The 24,737-nt window shown below is 43.8% G+C and overlaps 1 protein-coding gene across 4 annotated transcripts in view; it reads right to left on the bottom strand.

Annotated features, from left to right (window-relative positions):
• Window positions 1–24,737, bottom strand: part of SYNE2 (spectrin repeat containing nuclear envelope protein 2) — a 395,759-nt gene that overhangs the window by 96,901 nt on the left and 274,121 nt on the right. For all 4 annotated transcript variants that reach the window (XM_069733882.1, XM_069733900.1, XM_069733891.1 and 1 more), the window contains 10 exons: window positions 17,700–17,879; window positions 13,202–13,279; window positions 12,233–12,318; window positions 11,871–12,030; window positions 11,200–11,337; window positions 10,433–10,570; window positions 9,498–9,707; window positions 4,618–4,719; window positions 3,464–3,583; window positions 623–823 (listed from right to left, as the gene is read on the bottom strand). In XM_069733882.1, coding sequence (XP_069589983.1) covers window positions 623–823; window positions 3,464–3,583; window positions 4,618–4,719; window positions 9,498–9,707; window positions 10,433–10,570; window positions 11,200–11,337; window positions 11,871–12,030; window positions 12,233–12,318; window positions 13,202–13,279; window positions 17,700–17,879 — 1,413 coding nt within the window. The remainder of the gene's footprint in view (window positions 1–622; window positions 824–3,463; window positions 3,584–4,617; window positions 4,720–9,497; window positions 9,708–10,432; window positions 10,571–11,199; window positions 11,338–11,870; window positions 12,031–12,232; window positions 12,319–13,201; window positions 13,280–17,699; window positions 17,880–24,737) is intronic.

Raw genomic sequence — 24,737 nt, 5'->3', positions numbered from 1 at the left:
TATTACAGATCATTATGTAACAAGTTTTACAATTTGAATCTTTTAATAAAATCTTGCGTGTAAATATTGCGGCTATGTACTTGTCATGGCGCCCCTGGTGTTCTTTTGATTCCTTCTCAGAACGTCCAGCTAATGAGTCCAGTTCCGGTGGTCACACATGCGCAGTAGGTCATTCATATCATCTGGATGTCGTGTCTTTTTCTCACCAGAACCTTAGGTGAATCCTCAGAGGGAGTAAAAAAAAAATGTAGGGGGCGCAATAACAAGTATTTACACAGCAAGGTTTTAAAAATCATTCCGCCTTTGAGGAGAAGAAAAGTCCAAGTGTTCTTACGAAGAAAAGGCTGCAAACTAAAGAAAGTTGCTAAAGAGCCTCTAAAATGTAAAAAAAAAAACTTTTTCATGTTTGCAAATCATAAGCAGCTAAAAGGATGTAATTGTAGAGGCAAATCGCTAGCACTGCACAGATATCACTCAGATATTTGCTTTTATTTAATGGCATCACAGGCGGAGAGCAGGGAAATGACAAGGCTTTATTAAGCGACTAGGCAAAATACCTTGTATTAAATTACGTATTTTTAGAGACGCTTTTAGCCCACATTGAGCACTTCAACATACGTACCCTGTGATGCTCTACATGGGCTTTTAGGCTTTCTATACTTCGGCAGCGGTATTCTTGACTTTTTGCAATCTTTTCTTTTCCCAAAGACAGCAGCTCCGATAATGCACACAGTAGCGCGTCCACTTGTGACTGATTAATAACCGCACTGCTACATTTATCCTGGTTTGCCCGAAGAATATGCCAGGTGTCATCCAAGACATCCTAAAATAATGTATAATCTTTATTACATAGAAACAGAACCTGTGCAAAAGCTGTAAATGATACACCGCTATAATAAGTAGCAACACATGAAACACTGATGTTGAGGAGTGTGCGGGCCCCTTTCCATTCCCTGGAGACTCTCCTTTGGATGCTCTTTATCTCAACATACACAGCCTGTGTGATTCTCTTCTCCCATTCTGTAGACCTACTGAATGCTTTCTTCCCTATCCAGGGCCGGTGTTAGGGGGAGGCAGACAAGGCAGCTGCCTAGGGCCCCGCTCCTCAAGGGGCCCCCAGCTAATAGCAGTACACCATGCAGCCGCTATGGGGTCTGTAAGGGTAGGTGCACAAGGTCAATAAACGCTGTGGGTTGGACACTGCAGACTTGCACAGTGTCCAACCTGCAGCATCCAGATGTTCCAAGATAGTGGATGGGATTTTAAGAAACCCATGTCCATTATGTGTCCAGAGACACCGGGGATCACCTGCGGAGACGAACATACGACGCGTCCTATTTTTCCAGACCGCAGTATGTCCATTCATCTTGCGGAGACGCGAATCCCCGCAAAATAAATTTAACCCGCACAATGTATTGGACGTGGAGATTCTGCACAATTCAATGAACACATGCAAATTCACCTGTGTTCAATAGCCGGCAGCGCTTTGGATGCTGCGGACATTTGCTGAGTTCAAAGCGCTGCCAATTACGGAAAGTCTGCACATAAGTGTGAAATTCATGAGTGAAATTTTGTACGAGTGAAATCCGCAAGATGAATAGATATGCTGAGGTCTGGGAAAAAACACTGCATGTCCGTCTCCGCAGGTAAGCCGTGGGTGTGCCGATACAGTTGAAAGCAGGGATGGAGAAGAGGGTGACAGCTGATGCTCCCTCTCCCATCACTCCTACTCTGCCTGTGACTCAGCAGGCGCGCAATGACGTCACTTCATTGTGTGCCACACTGTGCCAGTAGTAGAGCCGATGAGACCGGAGCAGAGCCTGGAGCAGCCTGGGGAACGGGAAGAGGCAAGTATTGTGTGTGTATATATGTGTATACATTATACTGTGTGTGTGTGTGTATATATATATATATATATATATATATATATATATATGTGTGTGTGTGTGTGTGTGTGTGTGTATGTCTGTGTGTATAGCTGCCCTATACTGTGTGTGTGTGTGTGTGTGTGTGGTGATGCATTATATTGTGTATGGGGGAGTCTGCATTATATTGTGTGTCGGGGGCTGCATTATTCTGTGAGTCTGGGGGCTGCACTGTACTGTGTGTGTGTGTGGGGGGGTGGGGGGCTGCATTATACTGTGAGTGGGGAAGCTGCATTATACTGTGTGTGGTGGGGGCTGCACTGTTGTGTGTGGGGGACTGCACTATACTGTGTGTGGGGGGCTGCATTATACTTTGTGTGTGTGTGGCTGCATTATACTCTGGGGAGGCTGCATTATACTCTGAGAGGGGCTGCAGTATACTCTGAGGGGACTGCAGTATACTTTGAGGGGGCTGCAGTATTCTCTGAGGGGGGCTGCATGATAGTCTGAGGGATGCTGCAGTATACTCTGAGGGGGCTGCAGTATACTCTGTGGGGGGCTGCAGTATACTCTACGAGGGGGGATGCATTATACTCTATCAAGACCCATAGGGAGTTCATTATACTATATGTACTATATGGGACCTGCATTATACTGTATCGAGGACTATCTGTACCCATCATTCTTCCACAGCCAGTGTAAAGAAACTTGGGAACAAGCGTCAAATGACTTCAATATTGTCGATCACGCCAGTTTAACGGCCTGAACTCAAGGCATGCAAATACAACCAAAATGTTTCTGTGTGATGGTGCAATATGTTAGCATTTGGAGCCCAACTTTTGCCCAGGGTCCCACTTTGTCTAAAACCGTCCCTATCTATTCTTGCATACAGTTCAGCTTGTATCGCTTGCAGTGACACAAACTGAAGTTTGTGGGCCCTAATGCAAAATCTCCAACAGGCCCCCAATCATTACAGTGTTTTAATATGATTGATCTTCTCATATGGGTCCATCTAGGCTCCAGACTCTGGGTGCTACTGCAACCCTGGCACCCATTACTGTTATCTATGGTCCCATAGATGCTTTCCCCCCTCTCCATACTGCTTTCTGTATTATTTAATCTTCTCCCCCTCCCTGCTGATATCTAACCTAAAAAGAAGAGAGCAGGAGAACAGAGAAAGTAAAAACAGCCAAGAGCAGCGTGTTGTTTGATTTAGGTCAGAAGCAGCAGAATAAATAGCTAGGTGAAGGAGTTACACAGAGTATACAGCAATGCATAGCTGGAATTATTTAAATAATACTTAATGCTCAATTTGGCATTTAATAGCCTTTATACAATAAAATATGTTTACAAAAATGACAAAGTTTCAGAAAACTGCAGCGTCAAAGCAACCAATAAATCGGTGTACTGTGTGCATTATTCTTGGCTAATTTGCTAACATGTGGAAGTAAAACCTTATGTACTGTGTGAGGTTGAGTGATTTTGCTAAATTTTCCATTCTACTATTAAATATTGTGATTGTGCATAACCATATTTCAGTATTGTTGGTGCCTGTGTGCCTAGGAAATCTGCCACAGCCCATTGTCTTGTGTTCTCACCTGCAGCTTGTGAACATCCTGGTTAGAGCACGTTGGGATGGAGAGTTTCTCACCTCTCTCATTAAGGCATAAAACTTGACTTTCAAAGCTCAGAAGTTCATTCTCATATGCAGCTGCTTCCTGTGAGAATGCAAAGGTATCAACAATGATTTCTGTATATTGTCATTTATTAAAGTTCTATAGACATATCTAATAGGAAAGATCCTGGGCTACAATGGAAAATCCTCTGGTCCCCGAGACTGGCTTCTGACCTCTGGGCTCCCCAACAAACACAGAATAGTAGATGAATGAATACGGGAGCCCATACACTTTGGGCAAACCATCGTAAAACCAATGGTTATCTAATCGTTCAGCCGGCAGCTGTCTCGCCCAACTTCTCCATACACAAAAGCGTTTGCTCAGCCTAGTGATCCTGCATTCTCCACAAAGAGAGCTGCTACCAGATTCCTCTGGTGGCGGCTTATCTCATGGAGAACAATAGGATGGACAGTCCGAAATTGGACATGTTGGATCCTTATCTCCCCCAACATCATCTGCCATGGTAGAGTTGGAAGCCCCATACACATTAGACTGTCAGTCAAGACCCGTGTTTTTGGCTGATGTTGGGAGCCTTAAGAGCCCTTTTTCAGGTCAATTTCTATCCATACAAGTCGATCGGTGCTCATTTAAAGGCTCTTTAAGACAAGAAAATCCAAAGTGTATGGGAATGAATGAGTGTTAACATGATCTTTCACTTCCCATATAGGGACTGTGCGCAAATTGTTCGTTGCACATATATCATTTGCTATTATCTGCTATTAACTATTCTCTTTAGGCAGCATAAAAGCAATGTGATCAGGAATGATCACATGTGTTGGTCGTGTAAGAAGTTCTCTAGCCTCACCATTTCACTCATTCATCTTTTTCCGAGTCTTGTTGGTAACTTTAGTTTCTCCCACCCACTTTTTCACTGCAGTGACTCCTTCCTATGAATGAGGCACCGGATGAAGCTTAACCAGCGAAACAGCCATCATGTTGCACTAGAAGGAGCCTGATCTTGTAATTCCCATTCAGATTAATAAAAGAAGCATTAAAGACTGGGGAGTGCAGTGTTTATTTTTCCTCTTTACATGAAGATATTCCTTACTAGGTTACATTTGATAAATAAGAAGCACCTGAATCAGGCCGGCCGCTTCACTAACTCCTCTGGTACCCAGTCGCTGTATGAGATCAGTTTTCTTCTTCACTATGACATCATATAACTGGCGAATGTCATTCTAGAATGGAATATTCAAGAAGAAAAGAAAACATTGAAACTTAATGTGGTTCTTTTATATGGGCTCAAAATGTCCTGCCACTTTGAGAAATGATGTAACATGTAGTATTCTGGAAGGTTTCATATCTACGTTAGGCTTGAACGGATTTTACGGGATTAGAAAAACATGGCCGTGTCCTTAGCCTCATTCACTTCTATTTAGTGGAAATGCAATACCAGAGACAACCATTGGAACAAGCAAGGAAGTCAGCTCACCCGTCCAAGAATCCAGGACTCCGAGCACGGAAACTGCAGTGCAGCAGGAAAAGCAATCAATTCAATAGGTAATCCAGCTCAGGCAGTCTGTTAAAAGCTTTCAAACTTTATTAGGAAAATTCTTTAAAATAAGTAATCCATTCAGCATAAAACATAATAGGATGAGGGGGCACCACAGATATATTCTACAGGGATCCAACACAGACCTATATTGTACTTGACACTAATAGAAAAGAAAAAAGGAATCGGTCACACACAGGGGATCACCTAAGGCTACTTTCACACATCAGGTTTTCGCCGTCAGGCTCAATCCGGCTAAACTTCAAAAAACCGGATCCGGCGAATGTTGCCCCCAGATCCTTTTTTTCCCCATAGACTTGTATTAGTGCCGGATTGCACTGGATTACCTTGCGTTTCGTCCGGTTTTCGCTGGATCCGGCAAATCTGTTTCCGGTTTCTGGAAAAAACGTCCTTAGCAACGGTTTTTTGTCTCCGGCGAAAAACCCGCGCTTCCGGCTGTTTGCTAGAATGGAAGCCTATGGGAGCCAGAAGGTGCCGCATCCAGAAAATGATGGATACCGGTGTTTTAAACTGAGCATGCTCCAAAAATTTTTTTATCCAATTATCTGGATATGCTAGTCGGATCCATCGAAAAAACGGATCCGTCGCATCAGTTTTTCACAAGCTACGCGGTGATCCATTTTTTTCCAACATTCGCCAGATTGTGCTTGATGCAAAAAACCCGATGTGTGAAAGTAGCCTAAGACAGGACACCAGCGTTAAAATACTTAATTTTATTAGACACAGAAAAAACATACACAAAACATTAAAACCACTAAAAAAAAAGTGACATAACTTCACCTGACGAAGCCACTTAGAGTGGCGACACGCGTCGGGTCTCTGCACTGCCTGGCTCAACACCGCATGGGTATCTTGTCTCAGTAATAGCACCGCTCCGTGTTCTTGGTCATTGAAGGTGTTTACAGCCTCTTTCTTTAACCCTTATGTGCTCATCTGTGATTTGCCATCTGGCTGGTCTTCTATCTATGTAACCTCTGAACTCAGATCATTTAATCAGGTAGTACCGCTTATGTTGCTAGGCTTTTTTTTTTACAAACTTTGTACAGGTAGGCTGCGTCTATTGCCACCAAAGTATGCTGTTTTCATCTATTAGCCTTAAGATATTGAGCATTATATAAGTGTGTATATAACTAACAGAAATTGGTTTGTCCAGGTGGCACTTATAGAAAAGCATGGGTTGTATGCGTTTTTGAAATGCTTTTCATATAGACACTAAGCCTTTATTTCTACTAATTATATATTATCAGAGTTTTGCTATAGGTGGTTGGCTCTATTATGAGCCTTCAGATAGGTGAAGTTACGGTATGTCACATGTGTGACTATTTTTAATGGTTTTAATGTTTTGTGTATGGTTTTTCTCTGTCTAATAAAATTAACATAGTAACATAGTAACATAGTTAGTAAGGCCGAAAAAAGACATTTGTCCATCCAGTTCAGCCTATATTCCATCATAATAAATCCCCAGATCTACGTCCTTCTACAGAACCTAATTGTATGATACAATATTGTTCTGCTCCAGGAAGACATCCAGGCCTCTCTTGAACCCCTCGACTGAGTTCGCCATCACCACCTCCTCAGGCAAGCAATTCCAGATTCTCACTGCCCTAACAGTAAAGAATCCTCTTCTATGTTGGTGGAAAAACCTTCTCTCCTCCAGACGCAAAGAATGCCCCCTTGTGCCCGTCACCTTCCTTGGTATAAACAGATCCTCAGCGAGATATTTGTATTGCCCCCTTATATACTTATACATGGTTATTAGATCGCCCCTCAGTCGTCTTTTTTCTAGACTAAATAATCCTAATTTCGCTAATCTATCTGGGTATTGTAGTTCTCCCATCCCCTTTATTAATTTTGTTGCCCTCCTTTGTACTCTCTCTAGTTCCATTATATCCTTCCTGAGCACCGGTGCCCAAAACTGGACACAGTACTCCATGTGCGGTCTAACTAGGGATTTGTACAGAGGCAGTATAATGCTCTCATCATGTGTATCCAGACCTCTTTTAATGCACCCCATGATCCTGTTTGCCTTGGCAGCTGCTGCCTGGCACTGGCTGCTCCAGGTAAGTTTATCATTAACTAGGATCCCCAAGTCCTTCTCCCTGTCAGATTTACCCAGTGGTTTCCCATTCAGTGTGTAATGGTGACATTGATTCCTTCTTCCCATGTGTATAACCTTACATTTATCATTGTTAAACCTCATCTGCCACCTTTCAGCCCAAGTTTCCAACTAAGTATTTTAAAGCTGGTGTCCTGTCTTAGGTGATCCCCTATGTGTGACCTATTCCATTTTTCTTTTCTACTATTCAGCATAAAAGTCACAAGCCCCCAATGTGGGAAGAGTTCTATGGGCAGATGCGTTTCGTACCTAGCGGTTCTTAATCCTTGCAAGGATTAAGAACCGCTTGGTTCAAAATGCATCTGCCCATAGAACTCTTCCCACATTGGGGGCTTATGATTTTTATGCTGAAAGGATTAAGAACCGCTAGGTTCGAAATGCGTCTGACCCTAGAACTCCTCCCACATTGGGGGCTTGTCACTTTTATGCTGAACGGATTACTTCATCTAAAGAATTTGCCTAATAAAATTTGAAATCTTTTAACAGACTGCCTGAGCTGGATTACCTACTGGATAGAAATAACCATTATACTGGTGTGGTGCTTTTTTAGGTGGAAAGGATACTACTTTTTCTGATCATAGCTGCTGCTTATAATTATCTACTGTATGTTAATTATCTCTGAACACATCCACCTTATAGTGAATTAACTTCAGAAATAGCGATTATGAAACATATTTTGTTACAACTCTGCATTGTGCTGTTCCTCAGCCATTTTTCCTGGAAATCGAAATGTATAACTAAACTGACAACTAGGCGATATCATAACTTTGGAACATATGGTATGTCCTTAAGCAGCCTCACTTCACATGTTGGACTGTGTTAATATTTTTTTTCTTTTCATGTAAACGGAGTACCTCATCTAATTGGTGCTTCTCCGATGATTCTGGAATAGTTTTTCATTTTCTTCTGTGCCCCTCCATTCCAAAGTTATGCCTCCAGTAATAATGATGACAATTTTCCCATCAGCACCTGGGCGTGTACCACTGAATGCCTCTGTGGGTGCGGCCGCGCTTTGATTGGTCAGTGTCGGAAAAGAAAAAGCAAACGCCCACAGAGACGTTCTGTGGTACACTCCCAGTTAGTTAAAGGGAAAATTTGCACCATTTTTTCCAGGGGGCATAACTTTGGAATGGAGGGGCACAAAAGAAAAATAAAAAGTGTTCCAGAATCAGCTGAGCAGTGGCAATTGGATGAGCAACTCAGTTTAAATGAAAACATCAAATGAAAAGTCCTCCTTAAAGTGGAGAAAACCCAAAAGTGAAAGGGAAGAATAACAGAGGAACAGCACAACAGCAAGATCTAAGACAACAGGCTACAGAATTGCAATTATTTCATGAAAAGTAGGAGGACTTATGACAACCCTAGTTGCCAAGGGGGACTTCGGGGCAAAAAGGGGACATGGATTATGTGACCCCAGGTGAGCAGAGGGGTATTCCTGGGAGATGGGGTTTACACTACAGGAGGGAAAGGGCTTAAGCCTACACAAAAAGGTTGTCAACTATCACTACATTATCAAGACAGCTAAAGGGTCCTCATTGAGTGACCCAATAATTTCTTATCACAATACATTATACTCCCTCTCGATATTACACAGACTTGTTTCTTCATGCTCAGGTAGCAGGAAGCAAAATAAAACTTTAGTATAAAACATTATAATCAAACGCTGAAAATACAGGTGCAAAAAAGATGAATCATGTGAAGTCTATGAACAGACATGGATGCCTGAGCTAGACATATAGAGACGGAAGGGACAAGCTTACAAATATTAAATTACCTATATAAATAAATTAATTACTAGTAACATAATTAATAAAAATAATAATAATTAAAAATTTGGAGATGTAAAGTGCATGCTCAGGAAGAGAAAAAGAGCCTGATTTTCTTCTATCAACAGCGCAACGTCAGTGCTGAGGCTGTGTCTGGTATTGCAGTTTGGCCCCACTCAGAGCTCATAGACAAGCGTGGCGCCATTTCTATACAGTGAAGCGGGCTGATAGAAAAGAACATTGAGGGGGGAGAAAGAAAAGGATAGAAGCCAAAATAATCAGAAGTCTGATATAAATGGGTCATTGGGGCCACAATTTCAGTTTTGTCATAGCGAAAAGGAAAAATTAGGGTAACGTGTTATGTGTCGTTATATTTAATTTACTGCGAATGAGAATTATTATAGTGCATTTTCCTAGCCGCACACGCCTATCCATTAGCTGAACGGTGTGATCGAGAAGTCGCCCACTCACCCTCCTCTTCAGCCAGGGAAGCTCCACAGTGCTTTGTACACCCCACAGTGTGAAAATCAACCATCCGTGTAAAACACAGGGCCCGATTACCTGATAGTCATTGTGTTTGTCCAGTTCGCCTTGCATACATTTGGATCTGATCTTTGCTGTACTGTGAACCTGAATGAGCCAGTCCCTCAAGTCGCTGTAACATTGGGACAAAATGCTGGTGTGTGCACCCTCATGGGTGATGGGCGATAAGAGTGTGCTAGTGTTGTAGCCCATTTCTTCCGAAAGTGCATGCAAATCCTCTGTAAGTTTCTGGGAAAAATAAAAATCATATTAGTTCATAAACTAATATCAAGTAAGTCCTTATGGAAATATATAGCTCTGGCAAAAATTAAGAGAACACCACATCAAATCCCTGTCATGGGCAGCCCAATCTCCAGACCTGAACCCCATTGAAAACCTCTGGAATGTAATCAAGAGGATGATGGATAGTCACAAGCCATCAAAGAAGAACTGCTTACATTTTTGCACCAGGAGCAGTGTGAAAGACTGGTGGAAAGCATGCCAAGACGCATGAAAGCTGTGACTAAAAATCATGGTTATTCCACAAAATATTGATTTCTGAACTCTTCTTGAGTTAAAACATTGGTATTATTGTTTCTAAATGATTATGAATTTGTTTTCCTTGAATTATTTGAGCTCTGAAAGCACTGTTGTTGTTTTTTTGGTAATTTTGACCATTTTTCTTTGTCAGAAAAAAATACAAAATGTATTGCTTGGAAATTCGGAGACATGTTGTCAGTAGTTTATAGACTAAAAGAACAATTTTCATTTTACTCAAAAATATACCTATAAAGAGAAAAATCAGACAAACTGGACATTTTGCAGTGGTCTCTTAAATTTTGCCAAAGCTGTAGTTCTGCATTGGAGCTGCAGACACAAAATGATAGGAGAATGCCAAGTAGGAAATGGTTGTGTAAGAAATGGTTGTGTATTTTATAGCGATACTAAAGTGTATATAATTTCACTCGGCGTACCTCATAGAAGATCAGTTCGGCAGCCGCTTCCTCCCTTGTCAATACATCCAGATCTAACATCTCCTCAATGTTCTGCAGCCACTGGGACACTGAACACATCCACACAAAAAGAGCTCCATGCAGATGCCTCGCACCCTCCTAAAAAATAGTATCACTTGGGAATCACATATGGATAACAATACAACACAGAGCTTAATTATAAGCCTGCACTAAAGGAAAGGTAACAAGCTGATGATTGCTGGGGGTCCCACCACTGGAGCTTTGACTGATCTCAACAGCGTGGGGTCTTATTGCAGCGGTGGTCGAGCATGCTTGCCCTGCTTCATCTGCACATGCTCGACCACCACCCAAGAAAGCGTGAGACTGGGGACCTCCGATCTTGTGATCTGTGGATAGGGGATTATTGTGAATATAGGACAACACTTTTAGGCATTTAATGTAGGGCCTAAATATCAATATATAATACTTAGGATTATTAGTAGAGATGATCAAAAATATTTGAAGGATACTGATCAGTGATCCATGGCCACCAACGAGAGCTTACCTGCTGAAATCCCTGGCTTCTCTTCTGATTTGTAGGGCCAGTGTGACATTATCGATGAGGCGCGACACATGCATGACATCCCGCAGGGTCTACTGATCGGTAGAGGCAGTGGGGGATGCCAGCAGGTAGGAGTAGGTTTGAAGGGTTCCGGTTAGGTGCCATGGACCACTGACTTGGCCACTGGACCAGGTTCCCGCAAATCATTTTGCTCAACACTTCTTACCGGAGTGAGAGAACATGAGGCTTCTTCATTGTAAGCCTTGAGCCGGCTGAGGAAATGCTTGGATTCCTCTATAAGTGGTGATTTGACAGAGCTCACGGGGATTCTTGATATATAGCCAATCTTCACATCCTTTGCAGCCTAATATTTTAAGACATTAATGATAGGATTTCAGATTGATGGCATTCATACAAAACAGATAGAAATCTTCAAAAAAAGGATAGAAGGGACAATTTTGGGGTGTAAGAACGATGTGTGGCATCAATGGTTATCTAAGAGAACCGGTGCTGTATTGGATGGCTCATTCACAGAGAGATTCGATAAGTCTGGACACTCCTCAAACCTATTCTAATTATTTTTTAATTAAAATTTCTAAATAGGAAGTTATTTATTGGAGGTGATTTACACCCTACAAGCATCACTAACCGCTCCTTGGTCCTGAGTAGTTTTAACAGAAGGAAATGCAATTCGTGTGTATGAGGGAGTTTGGAGAATAGTTGTCAGCCGACAGCCATCTAATGTGTATGGTCGGTTTAAGACTTTACCCAAAATTGTTCTATGTGTATTAAATAATTAAAAAGTGTAAAATGTACTTTTCTTGAAAAGAAGGTACCGTAATATAAAAGATGATGGCCTCCTATTCTAATAGTAATACATCACACAAGAAGACTTACATCCGCTTTAGTGGCATGTCTGGAAGACGTCGCCTTCATCCGGTAGGACAGCTCCTTCTGGAGATACACCCACTTGCTCCAGGTAATATCTTCAATCATGGACAAAGAAGTTTTGCTTCGAGACTTGATGGGAGTAGACGGCCCATCCCCAGAGGAGCTCCTAAAGGAAATAATGTAGCACAATGAATATTGCTCCAAGGTCATCACAATCAGTCATTACATGAACACTTAATATTACTGTGAGACCCAATGTGGCCAGGTTACGCTTTGCTTATAGATGTGAGATATATCTACAATTGTATGGGCACAATCTGAGCAGTATGTCACCCTCAATGAGCATATACCTAGTGGAATATTATTACCTTGGTTGTGATGGTATAGAGGCCTCCTGATGTGGCACTGAGATTTCAAAGGGGTGTTTTTTACTGGTACTTCCTGTGCTGACAACCTACAGAGGAGTAGTAGAGTAAAACAATGCATTTAATTAGACCTGTCACTTGACCTGTCCAGTTTAAGATCTTATTTCATTTTCACTGCTTCCATGATTATTTTTTAATCCACCATATAGTTCCAGAGATATCAGCCTTTTTCATTCAGTGCAATTTATTTTTATCATCTTTAGCGAGAGTTGAGGCTCACAGGATCCTCTGGGGCATGTCTTAAGGCCACTCTGCATAATTACCTGTGAGCCACGCCCCCTTGGCATAGCTCATGAAAATGAGAACTAAACAAAAAGCCCCATATCTATGAAACCGTAAGACAGATTTAAAAATAAACAAAAAAAACAAAAAAAAAGAAAACAATACTCAGGGGAGCAGCTGGAAACAACCATAATACAAATGGTTACGTCTGACCTGGTGACAGGTCCTCTTTAGTATTTCATGGACTGCTCACATCTACAGTATTATAAACCAATAGAGACAGGCCGGCTAGTTTAGAGGATACATCTCTGTGAAATGTACAAACACCTAAAGATCATATCCACATTACAGAACCGATCAAAATCTATGGACCAGCATGTGGGAAAAAAATTAGTGCTAGTGCTCATGAACCACTATGTCTAGGGAAGAATAAGGCAGCTTACATGGCATTATATAGTGGCACATTGGGTGCGTACAAGTCCATAACGCATAGTGCCAGGCTCATGAGAGTACAATCATTGGGTATTCTTTTCTATTAATTTACTAAAATATATATTTTAATATATACTGATTTCTTGGAAAACTGTGAAACAATTGAGATACATATAAGACACCTTATATGAGATTTGTGAACCTTGGTTTGTACACCACAAAAATATAAATGAAATAAAAAAAGACGTAATATCCTACCAGGGTCTTCTCAGCAGACTCGGCTGTTTTAGCTGGTAATGGGTGCAGAAGCTTCTCCTCCTTTACTCCATTAATAATCTGCAGAAAATATACAAATTGAGACCTCCGAAAAAATTTTTTTTTTATTTTAACATGATTTTGCAAAAAAAATCTTTTTTGTTTTCATTGAGAATCCAAATAATCAGAAGTAACAATGTGGGAGAAACCGGAAGAAATTGTTCACTTTCTCCAGATCATTTCACCCGACGAACGAGCAGTTTGATCATTCGTTGGGTGATCATCAGCCTGTTCGCACTGCTCGATTATTGGGATACAAGCTTTACTAGTAACACTCTTCCCGGAAATTAGGCAGTTTAAATCCAGCTTTAATGCATCCTACAAAACTACATCTGGACTTTCACAGGAAATATAGTTATAACAAACCTTATGAAAACCAACATCACACAACAAAATCTATAGGATAAAATAATATCCCGTGATGTCAATAGACATAGACTGGAAATATGTCACAAAAAAGCTGAGCAACAAAGAGAAAACCACGACAAAGAATTCCAAATACAGAAAATAATTTAATAAAATAATGTTTTGCTAATTATTTTCTGTATTTGGAATTCTTTGTCGTGGTTTTCTCTTTGTTGCACAGGAAATATAGTGAAGAGGAAGTGTTGTCATTTCACCTAAGAAGATACAGAGATATCTCCTCAAAGTACGAAAACTGGATTGTTTAGGATTGGAAAATACTACATAAAGAGAACCTTTTACTTGCCATAAATATGTAATTTTGTTATGTGGTGTAAATGTCACTGTTCTCCTGAATCCGACATTGTTTCTCTCTTTTTTCTACTCCTCTCTTTTCCAGAGATATGGTACACACATTCTTGTACATACAGTGAGGGAAATAAGTATTTGATCCCTTGCTGATTTTGTAAGTTTGCCCACTGACAAAGACATGAACAGTCTATAATTTTAAGGGTAGGTTAATTTTAACATTGAGAGATAGAATATCAAAAATAAAACCCAGAAAATCACATTGTATAAATTATATAAATTTATTTACATTTTGCAGTGAAAAATAAGTACTTATTACTTGGTGGAAAAACCCTGGTTGGCAAGCACAGCAGTCGGACATTTTTTGTAGTTGCTGATGAGGTTTGCAAACATGTCAGGAGAAATTTTGGACCACTCCTCTTTGCAGATCATCTCTAAATCATTAAGATATTGAGGCTGTCGCTTGGCAACTTGTAGCTTCATCTCCCTCCGTAAGTTTTCTATGGGATTAAGGTCTGGAGACTGGCTAGGCCATCCCATGACCTTAATGTTCTGCTTTTTGAACCACTCCTTTGTTGACTTGGTTGTATGTTTTGGGTCATTGTCTTGCTGGAAGACCCAAAAATGACCCATTTTTAATGTCCTGGCGGAGGGAAAGAGGTTGTCACTCAGGATTTTACGGGGAATGGCTCCATCCATTCTCCCATTGATGCTGTGAAGTAGTCCTGTGCCCTTAGCAGAGAAACACCCCCAAAACATAATGTTTCCACCTCTATGCTTGACAGTGGGGACGGTGTTCTTTGGATCATAGGCAGCATTTCTCTTCCTCCAAACACGGCGAGTTGAGTTAATGCCAAAGACCTCAATTTTTGCCTCATCTGACCACAGCGCATTCTCCCAAACACTCACAGAATCATCCAGGTGTTCACAGGCAAACTTCAGACGGGCCTGCACATGTGCCTTCTTGAACAGGGGGACTTTGGAGGTACTGCAGGATTTCAAACCTTTACGGCGTAATGTGTTACCAATGGTTTTCTTGGTTACTGTGGTCCCAGCTGCCTTAAGATAATTAACAAGTTCCCCCCATGTAGTTTTAGGCTGATCTCTCACCTTCTTCAAGATCAAGGATACCCCACGAGGTGAGATTTTGCATGGTGCCCCAGATCGATGTTGATTGACAGTCATTTTGTATTTCTTCCATTCTCTTACTATTGCACCAACAGCTATCTCCTTCTCACCCAGCGTCTTACTTATGGTTTTGTAGCCCATTCCAGCTTTTTTGCAGGTCTATGATCTTGTCCCTGACATCCTTAGAAAGCTCTTTGGTCTTGCCCATGTTGTAGAGGTTAGAGTCTGACTGAGTAATTGAGTCTGTGGACAGGAGTCTTTTATAAAGGTGACTATGTAAGGCAGCTGTCTTTAATGCAGGTAATGAGTTGATTAGGAACGTCTATGGTCTGTAGGAGCCAAATACTTATTTCTCACTGCAAAATGTAAATAAATTTATATAATTTATACAATGTGATTTTCTGGATTTTAATTTTGATATTCTATCTCTCAATGTTAAAATTAACCTACCCTCAAAATTATCGACTGTTTATGTCTTTGTGGGCAAACTTACAAAATCAGCAAGGGATCAAATACTTATTTCCCCCACTGTAAATCTAGTTCTGTTAGCAAGTGGGAGTTGTCCTGAAGAAGACAGCCACAGAGAAGAGATAAGGAGCACGCCTCCTTTAGGGTAAGTTCACACAGAGGACGTTTTTGCAGATTTTTTTTCTGCAGCAAAACCTGATCTTCTGGGCAGGAAAGAAGCTGCGTCAAAAGCACAGGTTAGGTGTGTTTTTGGTGCGTTTTCTATCGTGTTTTTGGTGCGTTTTTTTCATACTTTTTTGCCTCTTTGTGCATGCCAATAAAGTTGAGTGCACACAGAGAAAAATAAACTTCCTGTAGATAGATAGACAAAATGAATAGATAGATAGAATGAATAGATAGAATAAAAAGATAGAAACCTCTTCACTGGCATTTTCCCATGGTCCAGAGGTTACCTCAGGTCAGGCTGTGAGGGAGCGCATGCTCAGTGACATCACCCCCGGTCACTGAAGCAAGCGCCGGAAGCATCTCCTCATTCCCCAGTAGTTTACAGCCGGGAGCGGTCGCATTAGCAGCTCTCACGGTTGTAAGCTTTATCTTCCCCAGATGGGACACTCGTTATATTGGACTGTGTCGGAACAGGGAGTATTTGTGTTGGCTTATTATTTGTATTTTTATTTCACAAGATCGATGGCTTCGCTTGGAATGGCAGAATAATAAAGATGGCAAAACTGTGTGGTGTTTTATTTCATTAAAAGTCTTTTTTCTTACTGTGTCTGTTTATTTAACCCTTTAACTCTAGGATTAGTAATAGATAGGTGTCTTATTGACACCTATTCATTACTAAGCCAGCTTACAGTCACCTTACAATAGGAAGGTGACATTAACCCCTCATTACCCCACTTGCCAGAGCTACAGGGTAAGTGGGAAGAGCCGGGCAAAGCGCCAGAACTGGCGCATCTAATAGAGGCGCCTTTTCTGGGCAGCTGCGGGCTGCTATATTTAGGTTCGGGGGGGCTATATCAATGGCCCCTTACCAGCCTGAGAATAGCAGACTCCAGCTGTGAGCTTTAGCAAGGCTGGTTGTCAAAAATGGGGGGGACCCCACACCATTTTTTTTATTATTTCTTTAAATAATTAAAAAAAAGTGTGAGGACCCCTCTATTCATGATAACTAGCCTTGCTGAAGCTGACAGTTAGGGGTTGCAGCCTCAGCTGTGAGTTTTGTTTGGCTGGTTATCAAAAATAGGGGGGAACCCACGCCATTTAAAAAAAAAAATTATTTATTTATAGCGCAGGAGCGGCAGATGAAAACTCCCATCTGCCGCTTCTGCTGTCACTGTAATTAGCCTTAGCAGGTGTTAGATGATGGGAGTAGTTGTCCCATCACCTGACACCAGTGATTGGAGGTAAAGTTTATACTTCCGATCACAGCTTAGCACTCTCGCTGTCTTCTGACAGCGTGGGAGGCGCGACTCTCTGACCGGCTGGGATGATGTACTCGCTGATCAGAAGCGGTGTTTGCCGCGCTGTCATGCATATGACAGCGTGTCAAACACTGTAATGTCGGGCCCCCCATTCAAGTGAATGGGGTTCAGGTCGGCTCTGCTGCATGACAGGCTGCCATCTAGAGGTAGCAGAGCCGAATGTGAGGTCGCATCTGGATGTCCTTGACTCTTGTGTAGCAAATACGCTGCAAGAAAAGTCAACCTGCGTATTTGCAGCGTTTTTCACCATCCATTCAAGTCAATGGGTGGAAAACGCTGAAAAAACGCTGAAAGAAGTGACATGCTCTATGGCCAAAAAACGCAGCAAAACACAAAATACTGATGACAAAAAAAAAACAATGTGTGTGCATGTGATTTCTGAAATCTCATAGGCTTTGCTGGTACTGTAAAAAGCAGCTGAAAATTAGCAAAAAAACGCAGCAAAAACGTCCTGTGTGAACTTACCCTTACTAACAAGACTATATTTATATATGGCGAAGAGGAGGCTATATCTCAGGAATGGAAAGGAGCATGAACAAAAGAAAAACCACGTCGGGTTCAGGAGAACAGCTGCATTTTCACTGGGTAAGAAAAAAAAATCTACATATTTTAAAAGAAAATTCTCCTAATTGATAATAGTGGCAGGATACCTGTACACTTGTAAACTTGGCCTGCAGCATTTCTTGCATGTGTTCTAAACTGTTCTTCAGAGCCTTTAACTTCAGAGCTAAATTCTCTGCTTCTTCCAGCACAGCCCCGTTTCCCTGCTGTCTGTAGTCGGCATCTTCCAACAGTAGGTTGATTTTCATTTCTGTTTCTTGTAAGGTTTTCTGGAAAGAAAAGATGTAACTTAGCAGGAGGAGTCCGTTAAGTGATGATTCGGCCCACACAGAGCCCTGATCTCAGCATCATCCAGTCTGTCTGGGATTACATGAAGACACAGAAGGATTTGCACAAGCGACATCCACAGAAGATCTGTGGTTAGTTCTCCGAGAGGTTTGGAACAAGCCCCCTGTCGAGTTCATTCAAAAACTTTATCTAGAAAAATTCATGAAGGCAAAAGGAAGTCACACCATATATTAATTTGATTTAGATTTCTCTTTTGTTCAGCTGCCTAAAAAGTTTGAACAGTACAGTACTTATATTACGGTATATACACACATCCATAGCTTAATTATTGATCTTCTCATCTACTGAACAAGACCTTTTTGACAATTTATAATTGACCCAATAAATAACATAATTAAGTCATGATATACTAAATCTCCATAACCCAATGTACAAAGCCTGCGATACAAACCTAAACTTTCTAAGTCCGGCCTGCACGGTGACTTTGGCTGCAAAACTTGTCGTGCAAGCAAGGTTCACTCGGTGCAGTAACGACTATGCAGAGAAACACAAGTGAATGGGGTCGCAGTGCGACCTTGCGGGTACTGCGACAAGCAACCAAAACCAGTCTTTTTGGTGGACTATACATTCAGCACATATCCACCTGTTGTATAAGCCAAACGTGATGTAAAAATTAATGTGAAAATAACCTAAATTTTTATAGGAATGTATATCGTTTCATAGTTTTTAGGGTTCAAGTTAAACTTAAGTCCATGGAGTTCAACCTGTAGCATAATGTGCAAATCCAGAGGAAGGTGAAAACCCCATGGGGTAGATACTAATAGCTCCATATTACTTGACCGCGTATCGCCAAAACAGGGTCTTTCCCGTACTCAATCTTCCTGACCCCCACCCCATCCCCAGGGGGCCATTCTCCCCTTCTCCTGTAAATTTAAATTAAACACCAACACGTAAATTTCTTTGGATAATTTTGGCCACAGCGGCCATTTTATTAAACAAACAATAACATAAATAACAACATATATACCATATGTAAAAACCTGGAGGGGAGGGTTCTTGGGGGTAAGAAATCTGGCTCAAAAATAGGCATAAAGCCACCACCAACTTTAAAACCAAACACTTCTTTACCCTCAGCCGTGACCACCAGCTCAAGGGCACCATGTAACCCATTTCGGGCAAACCAAAACCCCAAAGCTCCCGAGGTAAATTCCCCGTCCAGAGCCCGTAAACAAAAGCCAGATCAACCCCGTAAAAACGTCATCACCACCTCCAAGAACCCCACCCCCCGCCAAAACTGCCACTGTGACAATGATAACGAAAACTCCCCTCTGGCAATAACTGATTAAAAAACCGAGATGAGAAAAAACCCAACTCCCCGGCTACCCCTCCATCAAACTGTTCACTTAAACTAATCCACAATAAAGGGAGGGAGGGTGGGCTTCTCTCCTGATGATTCACCTCACAAGTGATCCTTCCCGCACTTCTCCAGCCCCTGCCTCCTTTCCCCACTAGGTCCACCCCTTATTCAAAAATTTCCACCAATCACCTATAAGATCCCTTTTTTTTATTCAAAACTCTAAAACTCCCTTCTTGGCAACGCAGTCATGTGGGGGCTTTCATCCAGCTGCGCCCATTACAGCCCCCCTTCTTGACCGCGTATCGCCAAAACAGGGTCTTTCCCGTACTCAATCTTCCTGACCCCCACCCCATCCCCAGGGGGCCATTCTCCCCTTCTCCTGTAAATTTAAATTAAACACCAACACGTAAATTTCTTTGGATAATTTTGGCCACAGCGGCCATTTTATTAAACAAACAATAACATAAATAACAACATATATACCATATGTAAAAACCTGGAGGGGAGGGTTCTTGGGGGTAAGAAATCTGGCTCAAAAATAGGCATAAAGCCACCACCAACTTTAAAACCAAACACTTCTTTACCCTCAGCCGTGACCACCAGCTCAAGGGCACCATGTAACCCATTTCGGGCAAACCAAAACCCCAAAGCTCCCGAGGTAAATTCCCCGTCCAGAGCCCGTAAACAAAAGCCAGATCAACCCCGTAAAAACGTCATCACCACCTCCAAGAACCCCACCCCCCGCCACACACGAACAGCCCTGACCACCTCAGGCTCGTGAGTGCCCCACCGCCACCAAAGCTCTCTCGACTCCTTCCTGTAGCCCGAGTGCCCATAAATCCATACCAACATCATTAAGATGCACTCCATCATCCCTCCAATAATTGCCAATCCCATCCTCCAGCTCCAAATGTCTAACGGCAATACCCCCGTTCCGAGACACAAATCCTGCCACCGCCCTATTCAGCTTCACCCGGGCTCTATTGATCCCTCTATGGGACCGTACATCACGCCACTTCCGCCTTGGTACAATGTCCGACCACACCGTCACAACACCCGGGAAAGATACCCACAACCGTAAAAAATCAAAACGAATGTCTCTGATCAACTCCCTCACTGGCCTAACTCCCAAATCATTTCCTCCAAGGTGAACCACCAAAATGTCCGGGGGTCGATCCAATCTAGCGGCGTTGGCAACTGCCGGCAACAAACTCCGCCATAACATACCCCGAAATCCCAACCATCTAATAACCACCGAATCCCTTACAAAGCCTAATTGCCTACCATTTCGCCTGACATCCGCACGAAGCGCACCCCAATGAACAAATGAATGTCCGATAATCCATGCCAGGAGGGAGGTTCGACCTGAAAAAACACAACAATGATTAACACCATAACAAGGCTCTCTCCCCCACAGACCTAATTCCTAATATAAGACAGATATCGATCCGAACTCCATCTGCCTATTCTTTTGATAACATCAACGCCTAGGCCCAGACCATCCGCCTCGGACGCAGCACCAATTCGAAATGAATGCGACCCGAAATTCTTCGGGTCAACACCCAACGATCCCAAACCCCTCTTCAACAGCGCCGTAAATTGGTAGCGCGACAAAAATTCCCCGTTCTGATGTCGTAACAAAGGGCCTGCCCTCAGTGCCGACAGACGCCAATAAGATTCCAAACAGTGCTGCGGGCACATCCCGCTACCGTCAACTCTCCCCAGCACCACTCGCCTACCCCTACCAAGCTGATCAGTCTTAGAACGCCTGATCCAAAATACAATACCTCCTGCCCAAAAGTCAACATCTTCCGCTAACAGACCACCCACCTTATTTTTATTTGGGGACACCAGCTCCCCCAGGCGCAAAGCGCCAAAGAACGCTAAAGAGAAGGCTAACCTAAACAATACAACCTCAAACTGCGAACTACAAATACCGCCCAAAGCCTCCCCAAGCCGTTCCAGCATACCAAAAGAAATCGGCCTACGCTTATCAAAAGACACATTGCCCTTCCGAAAACCCTTCAAAGCCTGCCTTATCAAAAAATCTTTTGTCAGATCAGCTGAACCTTGCAACCGAAAACCAAAGGCCAGACCCGCAACAACTTTGTTTAACCTCGAAACGGACCATCCCCATTCGGCCGCCTTACCCATCAAAGCCAGCAGAGCCATAATCTTATCGCCGTCGGATTCCACTGGGCCGCATTGGACCAACCAACCTTCCCACATCTCCCACGCCGCTGCATAATCCGACCATGTCCTGCTCGACAGTGAGGCCTGTATCAAGCGACCTCCCCTTCCGCAACAATCTGCCACAGATGCGAAGGACATCCCGCTCCTGTAGGTTCCGAATCTGGCGCCAGTTCCCGGAATCGGTCCCACTGAAAACGAGATAAAGCATCAGCTATATTGTTTTGGACACCTGGTACATGCACCGCCGAAATCCACGAATTCAATTCCAAACACCTCAACACCAATTCCCTAACCAACCTAATCACGGGGGGAGAAGAGGAAGATAAACTGTTGATAACTGACACGACACTCAAGTTATCACAATGGAATCGTACCCGACGATCCTTAAAATTCTCGCCCCAAATAAACGCTGCCACTACAATTGGGAACAACTCCAACAATGCCAAATTTTTGGTTAGCCCGTTTTGCCGCCATTCTTCCGGCCACACTCCGACACTCCATTTGCCTGCACAGTAGGCGCCATAACCGGCTCCCCCTGCTGCGTCCGTATAAATTTCACAATCAAAGGCGTTCAAATCCTCCTGCTGAATCAATGATCTGCCATTATAATTTTCCAAGAAACGCTGCCAAACCAACAGATCGTCCTTGTGCTCCCGGCTCAAACGTATGAAATGATGAGCTGCACGGACTCCCGCCGTAGCTCTGGACAACCTTCGGCAAAAAATCCGGCCCATAGGCATGATCCGGCACGCAAAATTTAAGCGCCCTAGCAACGACTGTAACTCCTTCAACGTCACTTTCCTCAATTTTCCGATTCTGGACACCTCCTGCTTCAGCAACAACAATTTGTCGTCGGGCAACCTGCATTCCATCTTTCTAGAATCGATAAGAATCCCGAGAAAACTTAAGACCGTACAGGGACCCTCTGTTTTCTCCTGCGCCAAAGGGACCCCGAAATGCCCGGACACCCATTCCATGGTGGCCAATAAATTACCGCAAACCGCAGAGTCCGGGGGGCCCACAAACATGAAGTCATCCAAATAATGAATGACCGAAGCAACATCAGAAACGTCTCTAACAACCCATTCCAAAAAAGTACTGAAAGTTTCAAACAACGAGCAAGAAATGGAACAGCCCATCGGCAAACACCTGTCTAAATAAAATTCTCCATTCCAAAAACAACCTAGTAACGGAATGCTCTCCGGATGTACCGGCAGAAGCCGAAAGGCAGACTCGATGTCTGTCTTCGCCATCAAGGCCCCCGCTCCGTACATACGAACCCATTGCACTGCCGCATCGAACGACGTGTATACAACCGAGCATAATTCCTCCGCAATGCCATCGTTAACAGAACAACCTTTTGGGTACGATAGGTGCTGGATTAAACGAAACTTATTTGGCTCCTTCTTGGGCACCACCCCCAATGGAGAAACGATCACCCCTTCCATAGGCAGCGAACTAAACGGGCCCGCCATTCTTCCTAACTCCACCTCTTTTGCTAACTTACTCGAAACAACATCCGCATGTAAACTTGCTGACCTCAGATTTTTTGTAGAAAAGGGGACCGTATGATTCGGGTGAGGAATCCTAAAACCTTCAGCAAAACCGTCCCTAATCACCACCGCCTTCAACCGGTCCGGATATCTACTTAGATAAGGGGCCATCTTTTGAAGCCTCACCGGCGTCACCCCCATGACCGCTACCCCCTGCTGGCTTGCCCCTTGCTTTTCTGAAACATTTTGAAGCCCCGTGTGAAGCTCCGCTACAATGGGAACACACGTGCTTAAACCTGCAGGTATTGCCATACTTGCACTGGCCGTCGTTGAACTGCCAGCACGTTCCCGTTTTTTCCTTCGCCCCTTGATACCCCTGTCCTCCTCCTCCCCCTTGTCCTGATTGCTGACTACTACTCCCCGCGCCCCCTTGAAAGGACTGCCCGTACCTCACAGGGGCCATCACCTTCAGCCACAATCCAATGTCCTTATGCTCCCATTTTATCTCAGGCCTAACCGCCTTCCGCTGCCTGAATTGTTCATCGTAACGCTGCCAAGCCTGGCCCCCATACGTACGATGTGCCTCACCAATAGAATCAAAGTAACAGAAAAGACCCGAGCAATTTTCCGGGAATTTTTCTCCTATCACACTGGCCAAGATAGCAAAAGCCTGTTGCCAATTAACAAACGTTTGCGGAATCAGGCGCCAACGCCTTTTTTCCTCCTCTTCCTTTTTGCTATCATCTTTTTTCCCTTTGTCCAGATTAAATTTTTCCAAAGGGAGGAGGGAGAAAATCTCGACAAATTCATCCTTCCAGATCTTCTCCTTCACCTCCTTCTTTAAATGGGCACCGAGGGGACCCTCAAAGCACACAAAGACCTCCCCTTTTGCCCGATCATCCAACTTTATCTCATCCTTCTTACCCGTCTCCGTTTGAACCGACACTGACACCCCAGCTGCCTGGGCCGACGCGGCCGCCCCAGACCTCACTAATTCACCGGAGCCCCCTCCCCCGGCTGTACTAACAGGATCCACCAACCAAGCCCCAGCAGGTGACCCTCCCATATTACTTGCTGGCCCCGCGTCCAATCGCCTCAAAATATGCGACATACCTGCCAAAAGCTCTCTAACGCCAGGAAGCCCAGAACCAGCGTCCCCTACCCCCTCCACTAACCCCACCGTACCCGGCACCGAAATAGGAATAGACATGTACTCACGAGGCTGCGCAGGTGCTGTGTCCCCACCAGCCGTGTCTCCGGAATCCCGCTGTTCGCCATCTTCTGGATGTTCGCTCTCAGATCCGGGGTCGTCGCTGCCGCTGAATTGCCCCAGGCCCGCGCCCCTGGCCTCCACGTCACCAGGGGGGACCGAGACTGGCGATACACTCCTGTCGCTGGACCTCCTGGCGGATCTTGACCTGACGGCTGTTTGCAATCCACCTCGGCCTCCTGGCCTACTTGCCCGACCGGCACCTGCCCCACGACCAACGCGTCCCGGGCCCAGCTGAACCACCGATGCCAGCCTGCCCGTCGCCCTACTCTGTCGTCTCGTGCCGCTGCCAGGCCCACCTAGGGGAGGTGAGCCCGCCGCTGTCACCGCTGCTCCATAGCTCCCCCTCACTGCTGCCGTCGCTGGACTCCTGGCTCCTCCTGTTGTCGCCGCCGCTAACTGTGCTGTAAGTCTGCTGTTCCTGGCGCCGCTGGGGGGCGCCGCACTTCCCCTCGATCCCGGACTAGGCCGCACTACCTGTGCGGCCCTCACCGCTGACGTCGCTGTGCTCCCTTCTCCTCCTGAC

The sequence above is a fragment of the Ranitomeya imitator genome, chromosome 1 (assembly GCF_032444005.1).
Source record: "Ranitomeya imitator isolate aRanImi1 chromosome 1, aRanImi1.pri, whole genome shotgun sequence".
In the NCBI taxonomy this organism is placed as follows: domain Eukaryota; kingdom Metazoa; phylum Chordata; class Amphibia; order Anura; family Dendrobatidae; genus Ranitomeya; species Ranitomeya imitator.
This window is presented reverse-complemented; position numbering and strand designations above follow the sequence as displayed.